This window comes from Trichosurus vulpecula, chromosome 7 (genome assembly GCF_011100635.1).
Source record: "Trichosurus vulpecula isolate mTriVul1 chromosome 7, mTriVul1.pri, whole genome shotgun sequence".
Lineage (NCBI taxonomy): Eukaryota > Metazoa > Chordata > Mammalia > Diprotodontia > Phalangeridae > Trichosurus > Trichosurus vulpecula.
In genome coordinates, this window is record NC_050579.1 from 148759804 (window position 1) to 148783479 (window position 23676).

Here is a 23676-nt window from a genome sequence, read left to right on the forward strand (position 1 = left end):
TTCTAGAGGCAATAGAGCTTTCTATTGCCTCTAGAATAAAATGTAGGGAAGTCATAAGATCAGATCTTCACCTAAAAAATTATTTTGGCTACAGGGTGTAGAACGGACTAGAACAGTGAGAGATTTGAGGCAGGGAGACCAATTAGGAGGATATTGCAATAATCTAGGCAAGAAGTGATAAGCACTGTAGGTGCAGGGTTGGAGAGGACTTTGATGTGAGGGATAACAAATAGCAAGATTTAGCAAATGACTGGATATGTGCAGGGAAGAATCTAGGATAATGCCTCGATTACAAACCAGAGTCATGAGAAGCATGGTAGTATCTTTGACAGGAAAAAGGGAAGTTGGGGAAGAGTTTAGGGGGAATGATTGTTGAGTTCAGTTTTAAGCATGTCGAATTTAAGATATCTCTGAAACATCTAGTTTGAAACATCTAATGGGCAATTGGTAATACTGCACTGAAGGTTGGGGAACTCTGAGGACACAGATCTGGGATTCACCTGCATAGGGATAAAGGTCTAACTCATGACTGCTGCTGTAGTTGTGAAGAGACCATAGCAAAAAGAAGAGGGCCCAGAGAAAGAGCCCCACGGAGCATCCACAATTAGGGGCCATGATGTGGATGAGGAGCCAGCAAAGGAGACTAACAAGTCACTTAACCTCTGTCTGCCTCAATCTTCTCATAAATAAAATGGGGATAATAACACTACCTGCCTTACTGGGTTGTTATGTGGATCAAATAAGATATATGTAAACAGCTTTGTAAACCTCAAAGCATTATATGACTATTAGTGGCTACTACTATATAAGAATTTCGTGGGGAATTTTGAGGTTCAATCTATTTATCAATGATATAAGCTTTATGAAGGCAAAGATTTATATAGAATTCCTCAGAACAGAAGCACTCTATCTTCCTTATTATTCTGCGGTTCTAAACTGGTAGATATCACCCACCTAGCAAAACTTAACTATAATATATCTAACCACAAAGCACATTAATCCAGCAAATCCTTACCTCACCCCCAAAAAGCAAATCCTATAACTAATCCCAGCACAGTTCTGATAGTGATACAGTAGAAAGGGCACACTGATGCTGAGGTTCTGGCTTCAGATCCCACCTCTGATAATCATTATCCATAAAATCTTGGGCAAGTCAAAATCCCCCCCGGTTTCAGTTTCCTCATATGTAAAATAAAGGGGGTTAAACTGATAGTCTCCTCGCAAGTCCCTTTCAGCTCGAAGTCTGTATGATCCTGAATTCATTCACCAGAGATAAGCAGAATCATTACAAGGCCATAACTGGGGTGATATTTAAGCAAGAGTTGTTAATTTGAGGAAAGAGTGACACCTTGTGGGAATCATGCAATAGCAACACTTAAATCTACAGAAGGGGAAGTTCAGAAGAGGGGAACATTTTTAAGATATTATTTCTGCAGACAACAGTCCAGTTAATATGAAATACATTTAAAAGAAGCCATAAGTGAAGCTCTTCTAAGAGAAAGGAAAATTTTAATTTAAGGAAACAGCCCTTCTAGGGTCACTGATATTTTCAGTTACAAGCAGAATGACTAGAAACCCCTCATCCAACAAACTTAGTTCCTACAATCTTGAATTTTGATCTGTGAAAACCCTATGTATCAAGCCATCATGTGAAATCTATTTTTTCTACTAATTTATTTAAAATTTTTCTAATAATGGTAACTTTTTATCATTATCAATTTAGAAATTAACAGTTTAGAAATAGTATTGTTATATGATTATAACATGCTCTTATAATATAATGAATGTATTATATATTTATTATTGTTATTATGGCTAGGACACTCTTCCTGACATTTTCATCCAAACTCAAAACATAAACTTTATGCTTCCAAAAGGTGATAACTATTTATCAGTAAGAAACAAATGACAATGTTTGGATTGCTGAATTTTTATTGGAGGGAAAAAACTTTCAAGTTCAGCTATTAAAATCTTCACCCCAGCCACTCCAGAAGATTGTTTAAACGATATATTAGGCACAATTCGGTGCCTACAATTCAGTAGCATATTAACTGATAGACACCTAATTCCTCAAATAGCTATTCAAACACAAACTAAAATTGGAAGAGTAGGAATATTATGCTTTCAAATTTAGAAACACTAGCAAATAAGGCAAATGTACTAAAGTAAAAATAAAATAGTCAATGTTTATGATAGCAACTAAAATAATTCTTACTTTTTTATGGAACCTTATTATTTTACAGATAAAGAAACTATGGCTCAGATTTAGTGACCTGCCAATTTGATACAGCTCATCCTAGCCAAAACTAGAACTCAGGTCTCTGGACTTCTTCCCACTATACTTTGATGACCACAGTGGGAAAAACTACCTTGTGTCCTGTGACCTTGTACAAGTCACAATTTCTCAGTTTTCTTCATCTGCCAAATGAGGATTCTGGACAAGACATACTCCAAGAATTTAGTACAGTGCCTGGCACATATTAGTATGTGTACTTAATAAATGCTTATCAACAAAAAGGTGGTCGTGAAGGTAGCTTCTAGCTCTGAAATTATCATCCTAAGCTGATTCACAACAGAAAAGGAGAGTAAAGTACATCAAGGAAGGGGTAGAAAGAAGTTAAGGGAGTCAAGAACTTAACTTTTAAAGAGCTGGTAGTGGTATTGTTCAGTTGGGCCCAACTCTTCATGACCCCTGTGGGGTTTCCTGGATACTGGAGTGGTTTGCCATTTCCTCCTCCAGCTTATTTTACAGATATAGAAAACTGAGGCAAACAGGGTTAAGCAACTTGCCAAGGGTCCCTGCAATGTTATTCGGATAGGAAGATCTTCCCTGTCCATTAATAGGCTTGCTGCTTTGAGCTCCAGCCCAGCCCACAGCTGTGATACATCTTGAGTCATCTAGAGTCCACTGGGGGAGCAAGCCTGTGTTGCAACAAATCGGCTAGCAGCTGCTGTGGGCGTGAAAGACCAACACAAGCCCAACAACAAGAATGCTGCTAGCACATATTCTTTTGATCTGCTTTACTAAGCAAAGTAACATTAGGGTGTTAACAATATTATTTCAATCCAACATACAAATATCATTCACTTAGTTCAGGGGAAAAAGCCAGCACCCTGAACTTCAGAGCAAATGCAAACAAATTACAAACATACATTATAAACAGAACAAATACAATTCACAGTTACCAAGAAACCATCAACATCTGGGTGAACTGGGAGGCTCTTACAGCAGCTGCCCGGAGTCCCACACCAATACTCCTCTAGGAGTGAGAGCCTCAAACAGATAGCTCTGTTGTCTCTTTTTATACACTCTTTAGCTGTCATCAAACATCATCTGAGCCACCAGAACTTAGTAGGCTCCTACTATTGGCTCTGGTCTTAGTAATTCCCCTTAGGGCCCCAAGGGCTTCACACCTACATCAGCTTAGCACCTAGTAGCAGGGGTTTAGGCCTGGGGCTTTGCACCTAGTAAGTCTCAATCAAAGACACTTAAATAATTTAGCATTCTAAAAGAGTAAGAATGCTCCCACCTTAGTTACCACTGCAGCTTGCTAAGGAGGAGCTTGCTGAGGTGACACTTGCTTGTAGGAAGGCTTTCACACCTTTTGCTAATTTCTAATTAGGCACTGAGTCATAAGGGTTGTGATGCCTTCTGGCTCTGAGAACTGTATATATACTCAAGAGTTGGTATTTTGCTCTGGGAGTTAGCTTGTGAGAAGGATCTTGTGATTACCTGGTTGAGACTCTGAGTAGCTTCCTACTATGTTCAAAGCTTCCTAATTGTGCAGATGTAAGGGCTCCCTCCATCCAGTGGTGCATGTAAAGTGTATAGCAATATTGCCTTGGTTCAGGCAGTTAAGAGCCCTGTGGGTCTTTATACTAATTTCTCTGCTTGTACTTTCTCTGATGTTCTGACCCTTCCCCTGAACTAGTGAATGTAATTAAAAGTAGGATTGTTAACCCCTTTTTGAGCAGTCTTTCCTAGAAAAGCAGATCTAAGAACCTGTGCTAGCGGTCATACGGGGTGTGACAGCGTGCTTGCTGCTATAGTCACACAGCTAGTAAGTGAGGTCACGTTTGAAATATGTCCTTTGGACTCTAGGCCCAACACTCACTCCACTGGTGCCACCTACCTTCCCCAAAGAGCTGATAACAAAGACAAAATATCACATAGGACCATAGATTTAGAGTTGGAAGAGATTCTAGAGATCATTGAGTCCAGCTCTCTCATGTTACAGATAAGGACACTGAGGCCAGAGAGGTTAAAGAACTTGTCTGGGCCACACAGCTAGGTAAGTGTCTAAGGGAAGATTTGAACCCAGGCCTTTCTGACTCCACCTCTAACATTCCATCTACTTTACAATACTATTTGTGAAGTAAATTAGGTGAGGTTCCTAATATCTCTATTTTATTAGTCCTTCTTATCCCAGGAAAAAAAGCAAAATTAGGAAAGCCTTAAAAATTAAAATGAGGACTAGCAGCACAGAGTTCCTCTAACTTCCTAGAACACTATATATACCACTACTGCACACATTATTCAATCTAAAACTTTAGAAAGGGCCTTAGATACCACCTCTATCATTTTATAGAGGAAAGTAAACCCCAAAGAAATTAAATGAGTTGCATTAGATCATACAATTAGTACAAAGCAGACATAGGATTCCAACCCAGGTCCTCTGAGACCATGCCACGTACTCTTGACATTATACCACAGTAGGCACCCCCTTCTCATTAAGCAAGAAAGAGAAGAGACCAATGCTTGCTTTCTGTATTACCTAGGGCCTATAATTGTTATGCATGGAGACCAAAGCCCAAAGAAAGTTAGCCTTCCCTGCACCACTGGGTCTTTGAGCTATACATGTTATACCTGTGCGAGAAGCCATTGAAGCGTCGGTAAAGTATTTCCATTTCTTGTTTCCAAATATTCCCATGAGCTCTTCAGAAGTCATCATCTTGGTACCATGGCTTGCCCTATTTTTGGGAGATAAGCAAAATTCTGTAGTAGCTCAAGTGGACTTCACCCCTAGCCCTTTGTCCCTCCAGTTATTCCTTGCTGCTGGCACCAAAAGCGTTCCTTGCATGTCTTTTTAGTTCAGTTCAACAGACATTTATTAATTACTATATGCAAAACTATACTATATGCAAAACACTATGACCCATACTGAGAATGATGCAAAAATAAATAAGATGTGATTCTTGCCCTTAAGAATATACAATTTGGGAGGATGATAAGACACAAATATGAATAAGTACAACACAAATCAGACTGTGATAAGAAAATAAAAAGCACAGATGAAGAGTATAAACAATTTAGCAATCTTTATTGCAAAACTCCCAATTATTTCCCAGAACATGCAGACTAATTTGAAGTTCTACCAGCAGTGAATTAGTGTATCTGTCTCTCCTCAGCCCCAATACCATTGACTTTTCTCACCTTTTCCATTTTTTTCTGTCAATTTTATAAACTTAAGGTAATGCATGAGAATTGTTTTGATTTTCGTATTAGTAATTTGGAACAGTTTTCATATGGTTGATGATAGTGTTTATTTCTTTTGAAATTGTTCATATTTTTTAACCACTTATTTACAGCTCCTAATCATATAAACTTCTATCTATTACTTATAGATTTAGGATGCCAGTCTTCTTATCTAGATGTCTCTGCAAATATCTTTTTCCCAGTCGAACATCATTCCTTATTATCCTACCTGCACTGATTTTGTTTTTGCAATGGAGTTTTCATTTTATGAAATCAAAATTATCATAAATTCTCACCCTACTGACAGTTAATTCCTTGATACTGTATGCATCTTGAATTATTTTAAGTGTAATTTCTCAACTCTTATTTCTGGCTTTTGTTAATAATTAATATGCAAAGTACTAGTGATTTGTGGCATATTTTACATCCTGTCACTTTGCTGAATCTATTAGCTGTCTCAAATAGATTTTTTTTGAACCACTATAACTTCCTAAGTAAACTATCATACAACATGTGCAGTCAGGTGAACAAGCATTTATTAAGCGTCTACTACGAGCTAGGCAATTATAATAGGGATAATTTTGTCTCATCCTTACAAATGATTATTTCATTAATTTTTTTCTTGCCTTACTAGTATATCTAACATTTCTAGTACTATGGCAAAGAATAGTGAAGACTTCTATTTTTGCTTCACCTCAAACTTATTGAGAGAACTATTCTTCTACAAAATGTTAGTCTTTGGTTTTAGATAAGTGTACTTGATCTTAATAAGGAAAAGCCCTTCCAGTCCTATGCTTTTAGCATTTTTAAGAAACAAAAACTGTATTTTGTTAAAAAAAAAATTCTTATTCTATTTACATAAACACACCTTTTTCTTATTACTAAGCTATATTTCCTAATGTTAAATCACACTTATACCCATGTTATACAATATATTATGTGTAATATAATATATAATTATAATCTTCAATATCTATTAAATTATATTTCTTTTTTAAATGAACTAAGTCTCTACAATATATTTTGCTAGCAAAATCTTGGTTTCAATACTCTCCCACAGACATCACCCCTTTCCCACCAACTATCCAGCCTAAATTCAGATTCCTTGATGCAACTTTGTTAGATTGTGGCTGTTATTTTTATTCTTCCCTTTCTCAGGCCAGAAAAGAATGGTTCTGGATCCACTCCACCTCTTGTTTTTTATCTTCCCATTTTACTCCTATCTCCTATAGAATATTTCCTGTTTTCTCTCCAGAGCTTTGCTAATAAATGTTCTAAGACCTTCAGTTAAAGGGAGACTTTCAAATGTCAGAAACTGCCTCCCCCTTTGCCCAGCCCAAACACGAATATGGGCCAGGATCCCTATTCCTCACTGAGCCTTCTCTTAAGTCTGAATGACTTTTGTCTATGGTGCTTAATTATGATAAATATTCATTGCTGCCCCTTCCCTACTTCCTTCTTTCTCCCAGGGTCCCTTTTTTGGATACATTAGATATTTATCATAAATGTTCTCCAATTGGTCCTCAAGATAAAAGTGAGACTTCTAAAAAGATAACAGACCACTTCATGAAAACAATGATTTATCAGATTGCCCACCCTAGGCCTGTGGAGGCCAAATTCAGGTACCAACCATTCCATGATGGCAGTTAGGTGGTACAGTGGACAGACTGCCAGGCCTACAACATCAGGAAGACTCATCTTCCTGAGTTCAAATCTGGACTCAGACACTTAAGTCACTTAACCCTGTTTGCCTCAATTTCCTTATCTGTAAGATGAGCTGGAGAAGGAAATGGCAAATCATCCCAGCAGTTATCTTTGCCAAGAAAACCCCAAATAGGATCAAAAAGTGTTGGACACACCTGAAAAACAATGAATAACCACCATGCTATTATATGAACTTGAATGTTCCTGAGCATCTAATGAATCCAAGTGCTGTTTTCCGAATTAAGAGGCCTCCTGTAAGTTTTACTACATGGTTCTTTGTCCATTAACTCCAATAGTTCTCAGCAATTTTCTTATTTTATTTCCTAAAGCATACAGGGCTTTTTTTTTTATTTGTTTGTTTATTGGGTGGCGGGGAGGGGAGGAGGAACTCAGTAATTCTGAGATTATTTCCTCATTTTGTCTTCCAAATCAAATACTTAGCTCATAGAGTTCTCAAGTGTTCTTTCACCATTGTCTTGATTGTTATATTCCTTCATCCTTCTCCAAATTTCTTGAGTTCTGAATCTGCTACTCTGAAGGAGAGGATCCACTGCTTTAGAATTCCTTTGCAAACTCTGTACCACACACCCCAAACGAGCTGTTTTCATTTCTGCCTGCTAAAATATTCCTTTCCATCAAAGCCCAACTCGGGTACCAACCATTTCATTGAGCCTTCACTGATCCTTCTGAATAGGAGTAATTTTTCTCTCCTTATATTTCTCATTATTTTATGTGTGCCTTTCCTCTGGATTTACTACATTCTGCCTACAGTCATTAGTTATTTATGTGAGAAATAATTCATTTGGACCCCTACTCTATTCCAATCAGTATTACTCAGTTTGATATTTTACATAAATCATATAGGGATACTATTAGATAAGATAGATTTTTATAGTAGGCCTCAAACTTTAATGTAATGTTTGCTACTTTTTTTGCCAGTTATGAAGCTCCCCTTACCCCCTACTTTCCTGTAGGGTAAGATAACCAATTGAGTGTGTAAGCCAAATCCAGTGAGAGTAAGGTTGCCTCATTCCCTTTCACCTTCCCCCTCTCTCCCTCCATTGTAACAGCTTTTTCTTGCCTCTTTTATGTGAGATAATTTACCCTATTCTATCTCCCCCTTTTTCCTTTTCCCAATATATTCCTCTCTCACCCCTTAATTTTATTTTTTAGATATCATCCCTTCATATTCAACTTACCCTGTACCCTCTATCTATCTATTTATCTATCGATATGTCTCATGAGTTACAAATATCATCTTTCCATGTAGGAATGTAAACAGTTCAACTTTAATAAGTCCCTTATGATTTCTCTTTCCTGTTTAACTTTTCATGCTTCTCTTGAATCTTGTATTTGAAAGTCAGATTTTCTGTTCAGCTCTGATCTTTTCATCAAGAATGCATGAAAGTCCTCTATTTCACTGTATGTCCACCTTTTCCCCTGAAGTATTATACTCAGTTTTGCTGGGTAGGTGATTCTTGGTTTTACTTCTAGCTCCAGTGACCTCTGGAATATCATATTCCAAGCCCTTCAATCCCTTAATGTAGAAGCTGCTAAATCTTGAGTTATCCTGATTGTGTTTCCACAGTACTTGAATTGTTTCTTTTTGGCTGTTTGAAATATTTTCTCCCTGATCTGGGAACTCTGGAATTTGACTACAATATTCCTAGGAGTTTTCCTTTTGGGATCTTTTTCAAGAGGTGATAGGTAGATTCTTTCACTTTCTATTTTACCCTCTGGTTCTAGAATATCAGGGCAGTTTTCCTTAATAATTTCTTGAAAGATGATGTCTAGGCTCTTTCTTTGATCATGGCTTTCAGATAGTCCAAAAATTTCTAAATTATCTCTCCTGGATCTATTTTCTAGGTCAGTGGTTTTTCTAATGAGATATTTCACATTGTCTTCTATTTTTTCATTCTTTTGGTTCTGTTGCATAATTTCTTGATTTCTCATAAAGTCATTAACTTCCATTTGCTCCATTCTAATTTTTAAGGAATTATTTTCTTCAGTGATCTTTTGGACCTCCTTTTCCATTTGGCCAATTCTGCTTTTTAAGGCATTCTTCTCCTCATTGGCTTTTTGGACCTCTGCTTCCAGAGTAGAGAGTGCTCTGTCCCAAGCTTCAGGGGTTTTGTTCAGCTGTTGTCAGAGATACTTCTAGGAACCTGTAAATTTTCAGTTCTTCTAAGGTGGTAAGATTAAAGGACAGGTATTTACTCTTCTCCTGGCCTGTGCTCTGGTCTGTGAGTGACCACAAGCACTCTTTTCTGCGTTGGAACTGTGAGGAGGATTCCCTCTTCACAGCCACCACAGGCTTGTTGGGTGCCCAATGGCTGAATGAATAAAGGTGTTCCATCATAGGGAGGGACATCTATTTAGGGAGTACTATAAATCCGTTTGGGCCAACCCATAGTCCTGTAGTCTTAAATTTACGTCCCTCCTTTTGAAGCTTTTGCTGCTTTTCGATAAGCGTTCTTTTCTGGGCAGTGGCTATTTCTTTTCTTGTTGGGCTAAGAGTCTTAGGCAGGCCTTCACAATGAGATGGGGCTCTCGACCAGGGGGCAGAGCCAAGATGGCGGAGTAAAAGCAGGGACTTGTTTGAGCTCACCCCCAAATCCCTCCAAATACTGTAAAAAATGACTCTAAACAAATTCTAGAGCTACAGAAGACCAGTAAAAATCTCGGTTGCTCCCCAGACTGAGAATCTACCCAGTTGGGTTCATACAGTAACAGCTTATGTGAAGGGAGCTGCTAATGTCCCCTACCACTAGTTCTATCCCCATTCTCAGGTCACCATCACAGTCATGAGCACTAAAACACTTGACCATAAGAAAAAGAAGCACATTAACCAAGAATTAATGGATTTAACAGAAGGTTTTAGGGTCCCTGGCATATCAGACCCTTACCTACAAGGTCCATTACATTCAGGGATCTCTCTAGAAACACAGGTTCCATTCTGCATCCAGGGTATAAGTGGCAACATGGGACCTCACCTTGGATCATTAAATCTCACGTGATGTAAATCTCACCTTTATTTTGAACTCCACATGGGTTGCTTTCCTAAATGCCTCATTTAATTCCTCTGGCCAGCTCCTGTGACCACAGGTTTCCCTGAATGGGAGTAGGGAGTCTCATAACACTGCAGAAACCCATTGTAGCAAGTGGAGTTCAAGGTCTTGCCCTACCAAATCAGGCATCAGATCTCTCTGTCTCTGTCTCTGTCTCTGTCTCTCTCCCCCTCCATCTCTCTCTCTCTCTCTAAATCTCACTCAACAGGGTACTGGGAAAAAAACCTTTATGAAAAAAATATTCATAGTTGCACTTTTTGTTGTAGCAAAGGACTGCAAACTAAGGGGTGCTCATCAACTAGGGATGAGGAAAATTAAAATTATGCTGTATAATTTAATAATCAATTCTACTCTGCAAATTACTATTCCCCATTTTGTCAAACCCCATTTCTCAGTTCAGCATCAAAAAAAATGTAGTCTCTCACAGCTTGAACTAAAAGCCTGGTTGAGTAGTAAGATCACTCCTAGACCCTGGGGCAGTTACTCAAAAACCAGTTTAACCTGGGACCCCTGTTTTGTTTACTAGTAAACAGAAACAGGTTCAAGCTGAACCTTCTCCCCTCTGCCTGCCCCCTCTCCAGCCCTAGTCTTTCCATGCTGAAAGTAGGAGTGGTTTGGTCTCCCCAAGGGGATGGCTTTTCTAACCAAAAAGATTACTAGAAGCAGTTGGTTCCTTAATTATCAGAGAGGGGCTTGATTAGTTACACTTGAAGGCCAACCCACTTTCCCCAGCTGCAGCTAATGATTAAGCTTCCCAACTACCACCACCTCCAGCCCCAGCCAAATAAGTAGCTGACCCAACTGAGGACGGTGAGCCCCACTTTACTACAGCTATATGTATTTTTGTTAATAAATGGTTATCTTGCCACAGAAAAAACATGCCTCATTTTGTCTGTGTTGCATTTTACTTGCCATAAGCAGCAGCACAACTTATGAATGTAATGGAAACAGATGTAGAAAAACCTGGGAAATCTTATATGAACAAATGCAGTGAAGTGAGCAGAACCAGGAGAACAACCTCCTGACAGAGGTATGATAAACAAGAGGTACAAAATAAGATCTGTGTTTTTGGCCATGGTCGAAGTGGATTTGTTTTGTATACCTATGTTAATTACTTAAAATAGAGGTGGGGTTTTTTTTGCATGTTTTTGTTGGTGGGGTGGCAGACAAGGAAAAGAACAAAACGAGAAAGGAAAGGAAGGCACAAAGGAAAGAAAAAGAAAGAATAAAGCATTAAAATGCACAAAAGAAAGATGAAGGAGGTTTAGAAGGTAACAGACAAGCAGGGCAGCTTTTAGAACTAACATGTTGAACTGTTTATGTATTAAATTCACAAAACAAAAACCCAAGTTGCATGAAATAAGATTCAGCTGCACAAACAATAACTTTCTATGTTTTTCTTTGCATATAGAAATGTTCATGTTTATTGGTGTTCAGAACTTTGTCAAATATAAATTTTTAAAATAAAACTTTTAAATGGTTGTGACTATAGCAGATAGGTCGATGTTTTTAAGTATTCAATAAAGGCTTGAAGGTTGAGTGACTGAAACACTATTACATTTAATAAGTTTTGTTAAAATCAAGATAGTTGAGAGATTAAGTTATTTTGACCAAACAACTGTTTTTTTTTAACTTACCTCAGAACAGTTCCATCAGCTGCAAGTTTAATAAAGTTTCCTTCTTCCAGATCCAATGCCAAGCCCTTACAACTAAAATATGGAAACACTGGTTACTAAAATGGGTATTTTACTTTGCTTATGTATCTGAAGAGTGAATAAAATATTGGGTCATTAAAAAGTTAGAACTTTTAGAGGAAGACGTTTTCAAAGAAAGAATGTTAACTATAAGTACAACACAGAAAAAAGTGACAACAAACAAGCTGCAGGACCTCAAAAGGGATAAATAAGCCACAGGAGGTCAACTAAACTGCTAAAAGGTGGAACCACTAAATGTATGAATTAGACAGGACTTTATTCCAAATGCATCAAGTACAAACCCATCATTTTGTAGAAGACAATCCTATAGTCCAGAGAGGATATGACTTGTCCCAATGTTATTTGGATGGACGAATGCCATCATAGCCTAGTTATTTTTTTTTAACTTTTTACATTAAAAAACATGAGACTTAGGGGAAAATGATGTTATTACTTCTTGATTTTAAAATTCTCCTTTGAACTTAAATTACTGTCCAATTGTTAAGGTACTTTCTATGCTCTTCGAAATTTATTTAGTTTTATTTTAGGTCAGGCTATTAAACCTCCACCTCTGAGCCAGATTCGTTATTACTATCTATTAAGAACAGACCAAACAGGATGTTTATTTGGTATTTTAGAAGAGCTATGAGACACAGGAGAATGGAGAGGAAAGTTTCATTATTCTCTAGCATAAAAGGGAGGTAGGAATAATAGCCACAAACTGTCATGAGAGTTTAGTAAAATGACAGTGCTTTGGAAGTATATTATTTATTTTAGTTCAGAATTTAATTCCTGTAATCAGTAATTTCCTGCAGTAAAATGTCTGTTTCTTCCATTTACAAGTGAGATTAGACTCACTAAACATTTGCTGAATTTAATATAACTGAAAAACACTGTTCCAGTATCACAGCTGAGCTTATTCGGTTTTTTGGAGGGTTATGGGAATGTTTTCTGCCATTAATGTTAAGCCGGACGATTTAAAGCAGCATAATAGTTTTTAGTGTTTTAAAAAACTGAAGCCAAACATGTTAATTCCAAATCAGGCTATCAAGGAGGTTTTAAAGTTTAAACAAATGAACATTCATCATGAAATATGTGTCAACTGAATGTACTAATTGAAGTACTTGAATGAAATCATGTGATCTCTGCTCCTCTCTTTTGATCCTTATGGTGAGGTTAACTTAGAAGCAAACCCATATTTCTAAACATTTAAATGTCAAAAATAATTCTTTATTTGGAAGTATTTTGCATGACTACATATGTATGAGTATCATACTTCTTGCTTTCTCAATGAGTGTGTGAGGGGTGGGGTGAAGGGAGAGAGAATTTGCAACTGAAAAGAAAAATTTAATTAAAAAAAGTTCTTTACAACCTCTTAATTGAGGTCAACTAAGAGGTTACGTGTAAATACCTCAAATAAAAAAAAAAGCTAATTGCACAAGTATTCTAAGCATTTCTATTTCTAACAACAAAAATTTCTATTGGACATGTAACTAAGAAATGTCTGTAGATGAAATTATAGACTGGTTTAAAGATTAGTTGGAACAAATTTACATGTCACACTTTCTGCCACTGTACAAAATTACGCAAGCAAAGGAGAGGAATGTTCATATAGAATACAAAAGGGTTCATTAAGAGTATTAAAAAAAAAAACTCACCAAAAATCCCAGCTCTCTGTAGGTACAGTTAGCAATTCTTTATCATATCCCTTCTCTGTTACCAAGTACTGAGCAAAGCTATTATAGATAAGCTAAAATGAGGAAGAAAAATACAGCATAATAAATGTAAAATTGTTCATCTTTAAATACTCAAGTCTGAATTGATGCATGGAATTACTTGCTGAAAATAAAACTTAATTTCTGATTTGAAAGTATGAAGTTTAATTCTCCTGTGAGAATAAATTTAAGAACTTAACGTCTTGTATCAAAGAGCCATGATAAAGAATTCAAATTTTTGCTTTGTTTAAATCTAGACTTGTAATTTCATCAGTGTAAGGAACTTTCAATGTGAAAATTCTCAGCATTGATACTGATAAGCAAGCAGTATACAGCACTGAGATTAAATGATCATATCGCTAGTTAAGTATCACAGGAAGGACTCAAATACACATCTTCTGGTCAACAGTCTGCCCCTCTATGCATTATGTCATGTACCCTGTTATAAGTTATAAACCACATTGTGCTAAACCTTGATAAGTAAAATGCTTCCAGGTCTCAGAGGAAACGTCTTTTATTATGTTTTGCCTGAAGATATATCTGTTAGTGTCTCATATATTCTGGAGAGCCACAAGTGTCTCTTGGCTTCACATAGAAGCATAACCATCAGAGGCACTCATGGACTATAACCACCTACAAAGTCAATAGAAAACATAAGCAAACAGGACAATTTTAGAAAAAAAAATATATATTCTGAATTTGTTATATACTTGGAGGAAGAAGAAAGCTGTAGATGGCATAGATTCTCAACTAGAAGTGTAATCTTTTTTTCTGATCTGCTTTGTATAAGGAAATGTTCATCTTTCTAAAATGGTTGTGTTGATTTACAGCTCCACCAACAATGCACCAGTCTGTCAATTTTCCCACATCTCCTCGAACACATGCTATTCCCATTTTTTTAGTCATCTTTGTAAACTGGAGGTTGTGATGTGAAATCTCAGCTGTTTTGATATTAATTTTTCTTATTACTAGTTATATGAAGCATACTTTCATGTGGTTGTTAGTAGTTTGCAATCCTTTTATGAATATTCTGTTCATATCCTTTGACCATTTATCTATTGGTGAGTGGCTTTTGGTTTTACATACTAGTATTTATATATGAAATGTAGATATATTACATATTTACAGATATTATTTGTTTATAAATCTTGGAAACAAAAAAACTCTTACTTATCAGAGAAATTTGATACAAAGAGTTTTTTTCCCATTCAATCACTTAGAGTGCATTAAGTGTACAGAAGCATTTGAGTTTTATATAATCCACATAGTTTATTTTATCTTCGTAATTGCTTCTACCCTCTGCTTGGTTAAGAATACATCATCTATCCATATCTGTGAAAGGTATATGATCTGCTTTTCTTCTAATCTTTTTTTATAGTACAGAATAATATAAATAGGGACTGGGCCCATGATTTTATTGGCATAGGAACTTTTTCTATCAAAGCAAGTCCACAATTTCTCTGCAAATTACAGTTGTAGAGAGATGCCTGGAGAGCTGACCAACTTGTCCAGGGTTAGAGAGTCAGTATATATCAAATACAGGACTTGAATCCATGTCTTCCTTGCTTCAGGGCTAGTTTTCTTTATCCATACGCCATACTGTCTCTCACATCAGAATAAAAAAATAAAATTTTAAAAAAGACAATGGGACTCAATTGAGATTCTAGTCCCAACATTTGCATGTTGGGCAAGTCACAACTTCTCAGCCTATTTCTCCATCTGTTGGACAGATACTATTATTTGCATTGCCTACCTAGGGGGTCAGTTACTATATAAACATAAGCTATTATTACTTACTGTGGAATCCTAGCCTTGCAAGGAACATTAGAGATCAGCTCCTACCTAAACACTTTCAGTCATGTGGAACTCGACATAGTGCATTCTATTTTGTACAATTAATTTTTAAAAAACATACACTTCTTTATATTGCATATACTTTATGTATACACGTACACATATAGAAAGAATGCTTATAGTTATTTACATGTTTTCTCCCCCGCTAGAATGATAGCTCTTGAAGGGGAAGGCCTGTTTTTGTCTTTCTTTATATCCTCAGCACAGTTCCTGGCACACAGTAAGCACTTAATTATAGTCAGGCAACGAGCCATTATTAAGCCTAACGCTGCTTCCCTCTAACCCTCCATCCATTGGTCCTAGCTCCATCCCTGGAGCTACACAAAAATAACTCTAATCCCTCTTCTAGGTGACAAACCTTCAGATACTTCAAGACCACTATTATGTCTCTCCAAAGTCTTCTCTATTCCAATAGAACCATCCCTAGAAGTTCATTCAAATGATCCTAATTATATTTTTCCAGGCTCTTCTTTGTCATTAAGATCACATATCAACAACTAGAGAGATCTCAAAGGCCATCTACTCCAAGCTCCCCATTCTATAAATGGAGAATCTGAGGCTCAGTGAGTTTAAATAACTTGCTAAAGATCACAGAGAAAGTAAGGGTCAGAGGTGAGACTTGAACTCAGGTCTTCTGACTTGAGGCCCAAAGCTCTTTCCAATCGATAAACAGGCTTTTATTAAACACCTAGGTGCCATGTGCTGGGTGAAAACATGGACAAAAATGAAATTGGTTATGCCCTCAAGGAGTTTACATGCCCCTTGTAGAGGTGGTCCTCTGCCAGAAACCTCCCATTTTTCAATGTTCCCTGGAAAATGTGAAGTGAACACAATAATCCATCCTATGGTATGGCCAGTGAGCAAAGTACAACAGGGACGTTACTTCCTTTGCTCCTGACATTGTATTGCCTACCAAAATCACATTAGTTTTGGAGGCAGACTGCTTACAGACTGAATGAGCAGTCAACTAAAATTTCCAAGCCATAGAGTCAGAGTTGGAAGGGACCTTTGACATCTCTAAGCTAAGATAATTTTACAGATAAAGTAACTGAGGTATGGTATAGTATAAACAGCATTGACTCTGGAGCCTCTGCTACTTACCTGCATGAGCTTAGATAAGTCACTTAACTTTACAGATGGGATCCCTCATATGTAAAATGAGGGTGTCAGCCTAGATGGCACTTGAGCTAAGATGCTATGAGGCCGAAATAGTCTCTCTCATACGAACTGCTTGTTCAACCAGCTTTCCAAAACTAAGCTGCTCTTGGCACTAACTAATCTGTTATTATGCATTCTTTGACTCTCCATATGATGACTACTAAATAAGAGTCTGATAAAAGACCCATATTGTATCAACCACACAGCAAAATTCAGTACTACATAAACATGTATTTGGCATTTACTATAGTGAATCAGCCGTGTGTGAGTATCTACGATGTTCAAAGGAGATACATAAGTATAAGAAATGCATGGTCTTGCTCTTCAAAGAGTTAATAAATGATAAATTCTCATAGTTATTGGACTCTAGATCCCCATTTGCAATAAACCAGAATAGCCATGGGCCTAGACCTTTGTTGTTCAGTCCTTTTAATCCTGTCTGATTCTTTGTGACCCCCTTTGGGGTTTTCTTGGCAAAGGTATCAGAATGGAGTGCCATTTCCTTCTCCAGCTTACTTTACCAGTGAGGAAACTGAGGCAAGTCAGGGTTAAGTGACTTACCCAGGGTCACTCAGCTAATAAGTGCTTGAGGCCAGATTTTAATTAAGGAAGATGTCTTGTCTTCAAGATTCCGGTCACTATCCTGTATCTCTTCCTAGTCATAAGCTTAATTTTCAGTCTAGAATTCAATCAATAAATATTTATTAAGCACCAGTTAGGCACTATGATAGGCAGATGAGATAGCAGGATCAAACCAAAAAACAGTTCCTGCCCTCAAGGAGTTAATATTTTAATGGGGGAAAGAGAACGAGAACATATACATAAATAAGCATGTGAGGTATATCTGCAAAATAAACATAAAGCAACTGTGAGAAATTAATATTTCTGGCTTCCCCTTTTCCACTTCTTTATCCGGAAATCAATCAGTGTGGGAAATCTCTCTTAAAAATTTACCTAGGCCAAGAGCTAATCAGACAGTAACAGAAATTTTAAGTTTGGGCTAAAGGATCTTTGCATTTGCTTGGACAGGTGTGGGGAAAGATTGATTCTCCCTGTTATCAAGATAGGTGTTATGGAAATTGATGTCTCTTTGACCAAGATTTGAGTACCCCAAAACCTTCATTTTAATGGAGCCCACACCTCCCATTATGTTAAACATCCCGAGTTGATTTCCATACCTCAGGAACATCTACTCTACGAAGGGCATATGAACTGTGACCTCACTGCCATTAGGGATCTTTGGTCTAAGAGACAGCCAAATGATCATCTTTCTATTAATAACCTGCTGGCCTTAATAAAACAATTAAATTACCCAGAAACTATGTCTTGAATCTTTTAATCATCATACAACTCTGGGAGAGACAATATGAGCTGGGGGAGGGGAATGGGGATTGGAGGATGGGATCAGGAAAGACACTTTCGCTATAAAGACAGTAGGGCTTGAACTTGAAGAAAATAAGGGATTCAAAGTGGATGTAAGAAAGTGAGGCATTCCGGGTATGGGTGGGGGGTGAAAAGAGGAGAGGAATGGCCAGTGCAAAGACCTACAGGGGCATCCAGTTGGAAATAGCCAATTATTTGGTGGTTTGAAGTTGACAGTAGAAAGTGGGATATAGTAAAATAGATTACACAGGGAAAAGATAATTGCCAAACAAACTTAAAAGGAAAATAAAACTATATAGTTTACAGGCCACACGATGTGATTTTTTTCCCCCTTCCCTTCCATCTCAACTAATTAATATAAAAAAAAATGTGGTGAAAAAAATTGCTTAACCTTTGATCCTTAAGTTTTGCTCTTGCAAAATGATTCAGCTAAGTGTCTTATTAGAGGGAAGGAAGCAAAGCAGCAGCAACAGCCACGGCCGGGAAAACAGAGAGGAAGTTCAGGTTCTCTGGTGGGAAGGACCTAACTTCTGCTCACACCTGACCTGGCTCAGGAGAGGCTTGTGCTAATCAGATCTATCTTTAGCAAGGGACAAAGAAGCTGCATCCGCCAGCAGGGACCGACTCAATTTTTTCTCTGTGACCCCCAATGTTTAGCTTGGCATTGAGAACAAAATGCCTAAGAATTCCTTCTGTTCCAGGTAAGAGATGATTTAGTTGTTTTGGAGTCGGGATGGAGAAAGCTTCCACGGTGGGAGTTTCCTTACACATAGAAAATCACAGATTCAACAGTAAAAAATGGTTTAGCCAGAAAAGAGTTTAAACAACAATCATTCCTCCTGGGGGAAAAAGTTGTCCCCCTTTTGTCAAAACTCGTCTGCTCTCCCTGGTGTCACTTAAGTAATATAGCTTCCCTGTGAGGACACAAATAAATTCACTTTCAGGAGATTATTCAACCTGGTGCTCAAGGAAGATCCTGTTTAACAATCGTGCCTTGCAGTGGTACAACACATTACAGTTTATTACAACTCAGCCCGGTGAAGTGAGCAAGTTAAGGCTAACCATCCCCCCTCCCCCATTTTATAGAGAAGAAAAAGTGAGTCAGTCAACTAGCATTTAAGGACCTACTATGTGTCAGGCATGGTGCTGGGGATTATAAAGGTGTGCAAAAAAACCAAAACAACCAGTTCCTGCTCTCATGGAGCTCGCAGTCTAATGGAGGAGACAAAATAATAACATTGATACAGCACTTACTATAGGCCAGGAGTGGTGCTAAGGGCTTTACCATTAGTATCTTATTTGATCCTCAGAACAACCCTGGGAGGGAGCTATTAAGATCCCCATTTTCCGGTGAGAAAGCTAAGGCAAATAGAGGCTAAGTGACTCGCCCACGTTCGCCGAGCCGGAGGCTTAATTTGAACTCCGATGTGACAGATACGGTACTCGAGCCATTGCACCACCTGGCCGCCTACACTTAAAGTAACTATGTACAAACAAGCTATAATCCGGTGCAATCGCTGAGGGAAGGAAGGAAGATGAAGATTCAGAAAGGGAAAGTGACCTGCCCACAGTCACAGGGCCGTGGAAGTGGCCACTTGGGCTACTAACTCCTCAGGCCAAAAGTGCTACGCTCTATTTCCGTGACTGTGATTTTGGAAAATCAAGCTCGCACCTAACAAAGCAAAACCAAAGCGCCCACGGAGAAAGACCCAAGTTCAAGTTCAAGGCAAGGAGGCGGGGCTAGCGCTGCCCCGGCCCCCGCCTGGCCCGGCCCATCCCTCTCCACGCTTCCCGGGGCTCTCCCGGGCGCACGCAGCCCGGCTCGGATCGCGGTGACCTCCCGGGACCCCGGCGGGGGGACCGGCGCACGCCACTCACCAGGGCGCTCTCGGTCAGGTTGTAGCGACACAGAGTGTGGTCGAGGTCAAAGCCGACCACGTCGCAGTCGGCCAGGGAGAAGTGCTGGCTCATGGCCCGGTAGGGGTTGGGGAGGACGGCGGAAGAAACAGAAAGAACTGGGCTCGCAGTCCCGCCGAGGTCCCGGGACCAGAAGCGTGCACAGCAGCAGCCTCTGCTGCGGATCCGGGGGTGAGGACTCGAGGGGGCGGGGCTGCGGCCGTAGCCCCGCCTCCTGGCTTCCCGCGGCCCCAGCGAGCTCCACCATTGGTCCCGGAGGAACCACGTCCCGCCCCCTCTGGGAAACTGTCCAGTCCTGCGCTCCTGCGGGCCGCAGGCTGAGTCACCCGCTCTACCAAGTGGGGAGGGGCAGGTGCCCGGGGCTCCCTGCGGAAACCTGAACCCTGTACCTATCGGTCCATTCCTGCTGGAAGTAGATCCAGCTTCTCTAGAGAGGGGGGAGGGCGGCTAGGTGGCGCCGTGGATGCCGTGCCGTGCCGTGCCGTGCCTCAAGCCCGGAAGACCCGAGTTTAAATGCGGCGTCAGACACTGGCTAGCTGTGTGACCCTGGGCGAGTCACTTAACCCTGTTTGCCTCGGTTCTTCACCTGCTAAATCTGGAGGACGGAATCGCAAACAACTCCAGTATTTTTGCCAAGAAAGCCCTTGGACAGTATTGACGTGCTGTCGTCCGCTGGGTATTATCTCATTCCATCCTCACAGTCCTGTCAGGTAGGTGCCATTATCATCCCTCATTTTACAGCTGAGGAAACTGGACCGGAATTTGAACTCTGTGCCCCAAAATAGGCTCTGGAGGACAGTACCACCTTCGAGGAGCTTAAAGCCTTATAAGAGGCCAAAACAGGCCTGTGCTAAGAAGCAGCAAAGATACAAAGAAAGACAAAAAACACATCTCTGCACCTGAGGATCTCCTATTCTAATGGGGAAAGCAGCATACCAAAAAAATGTATATCCAAGATAGTGCAAATGGAAGGTAATCTCAGAGGGAAGGCACTAGTAATTGAGGAGACCAGGAAAGGCCTCCTGCGAAAAGGTGGGATTTAAGCTGAGTTTTGAAAGAAGCCAGAGGTTCCTGGAGGTGCATGTGAAAGGGGGAAGAATTCTTAGCAGGGAGGACAGCCAGTGAAAATCCACAGTCAGGGAAAGGAAGCACCCTGTGTAAAGAAGAGCACGCAGAAAAAAAAGAAGGATCCTATCACACATTAACGGAGTCCAACAGTTAGCTATTTGACTCTGAACTGCATCTCACAGGCTTCTCAGTTTGCAGGTAGTAAGGACCTTAGCAGGAAAGTGAGGCCTAAAGAAAGGTGAAATGACTTAAAAGTTAACAAAGGTAATGTGTCAGAGATGAATCCCTGTTTTCTATCAATTCCAGAACTGTTTCCACTGCAAGACAATAAATCAAAAAGCTTTGGGAAAACAGGGACACAAAAACAGAAGGTGTGAGAGAGAAAAGCAGAAAGAAAAAGAGGCAGACAAAGATGGGGGAGGCGGGGTTGGAAGAGAAGAACCAAGAGGACAGTATAATGTGAAAATCTGGCTTTGTATTACATCAGAAATTGCCATCCACTCTTAGGATCTGATTTCTTCACAAAATATCCACAGCTTGTCTGCTGAAATAGTCAATGTTGCTAGCAGCTACTGTGGCTGTGTAAGACCAGTAACACTAGCACACAGAAGGGCTGCCAACGCAGGTTCTTTGATCTGCTTTTCTAAGAAAAGCAACTTTAAGGGGTTAACAATTTCACTTTAATTAAACATACATATATCATTCACTTAATTTAGGGGGTAAAGATCAGCCCCCTGGACTTCAGGGCAAATACAAACAGAAATTACAAAGGGATCCTAAACAGAGCAAATAACACAAACTAGTGTATCCATAGCAATACATAGTTACCAGGGAAGCACTGACATCTGCGTTATCAAAGTGGGGGTGGGGCTGTTTCAATAGCTTGCCCAGAGTTTTGTTACCAGCATTCTTTCAATGAGTGTACCCCCAAAGGCAAAATGCCAACCTCAGAGCTCTTATATCCTGTTCAGGACCCTGAGGGCTGGGGCTGACTTTAGGGTGTGGGAAAGTTCCTCTAGCACCACATCATATACAAATCAGTGACTCTGCACAGCCCCTGTGCTGAGAAGCACTCCAAGACAAAAGATCCCACTTTACCTGCCCCATTCAAACAAAGGTGAGACTCATTAAAGTCATCTGGTAGCCTTAGCATCCCAAAAGAGAAGAACAGAAAAAAAAAATCCTTCTGTGCATGCTACAGTTTCTTGGAGACATAGCTGAGAGTTGGGTAGAAAGGAGCCCTCACTATTAGTCTTCCCTGAGCACACATAACATCCCAAACAACTGTGTACAAACAAGATATAGACCGTATAGATTGGATTTCATCTTAGAGGGAAGGCATTAGAATTAATGGGAATGGGAAAAAGGCTTCCAAAGGTAGGGTTTTAGCTGATATTGAAGGAAGTTGGGAAGGCTAAGAGCCGAAGAGAAAGAGAAAGAGACTGCTAATCATGGAGATAGCCCCTGAAAATGCACTGAGTTAGGAGATAGAGAGTCATGTGTGAGGAAAAACAAGGACGACTCCACCAGATCAGAGAGCGCAGGAAGGGGAATAATGCGTAAGATCAGAAAAGTAAAACAAAAAAGGAGGGGCCTGATGAGGGCACAGTCTCTGGGAGCCCCCTTGAATCTGATGGAGTACAGTCTCTGGGAACCCCCTTGAACTCTCCTTGAATCTTCCCGCTTGATCCTGCCTTGGCCTGAGGCTACAACCTCACATTATCTTTAGGCCCAAATCTCTACCTAGCCTTGCTCTTATTGTCCAACTGCTTCCCACCTTTAATCCTGATCAAAATATCTATACCCTAGGCCCATTACCCTAGCCTGTTGTCTTTCACTTCCAGGTGGCCTTCAGCTATTTCCCACCCTGGAGTCTGACCTTATCCGGAGGTCTGACTTCATCCCAGTCCCATCAAGCTCCTCCTTAGACTCTTCCTCAAGTCCCTCCCTAAACCCCTCCTCTAGTCACCCCAGACCACCCCTCAATCCCTCCCACAATCTTTCTGTATATAATCTCCATCTTGCCTCCATGAAGGTCCTCAGATTCAATCTATTTCAGCTTAGATTGAATCTGCCCCGCTTGTGAAAACAGGCGTCACAAAGGGTGGGATTCCTTAAGACAACCCAATATGGTGAATCCTTAATAAACTTTGTCTTTTTCCTTGGCTGAGACGGCCTGAGTTGCATTCTTTCAGCAGGACCCGGCGTGTTGGTGTTTTGGGATCTTGAGCACCCCTAGGAACGTATGGTTCCCTACCATCATCATTTTTCTTTAACCTCTTCAGGGCTAGATTATGAAGAGATTTAAAATCAAACAAAGCATTTTCTATTGGCTCCTAGAATAGGGAGCCACTGGAATTTATTTAATTAGGGACTGGGAGAGGCATGACATCATCAGATCTGCCCTTTTGGAAGGTTAGTTTGGTAGCTGTGAGGAGGAGAACTTGGAAAGGGGAGAAATTTGAGACAAGGACCAAGCAGCAGGTTACTACAATAGTCTAGCCATGAGGTGCTGAAAGCCTGCACCAAGGTGATGGATGGCAGTGTCAGAGGAGAGGAGAGAGCACATAAGAGAGATGTTGCAAAGTTAGAAGCAACAGGACTTGGCCACAGATTGATTATGGGATTTGAGAGAGTGA

General features: G+C 39.7%; 1 protein-coding gene across 1 annotated transcript in view; it reads right to left on the minus strand.

Moving 5' to 3' along the window:
- The window catches only part of NT5DC1 (5'-nucleotidase domain containing 1), a 251990-nt gene extending 231855 nt beyond the window's left edge, over positions 1–20135 (minus strand). Inside the window, exons 1-4 of the mRNA XM_036769032.1 lie at positions 19931–20135; positions 13601–13692; positions 11886–11957; positions 4868–4971 (exon numbers count right to left, since the gene is read on the minus strand). Coding sequence (XP_036624927.1) covers positions 4868–4971; positions 11886–11957; positions 13601–13692; positions 19931–20023 — 361 coding nt within the window. The 5' untranslated portion in view covers positions 20024–20135. The remainder of the gene's footprint in view (positions 1–4867; positions 4972–11885; positions 11958–13600; positions 13693–19930) is intronic.
- Between the last annotated feature and the right edge of the window lie 3541 nt (positions 20136–23676).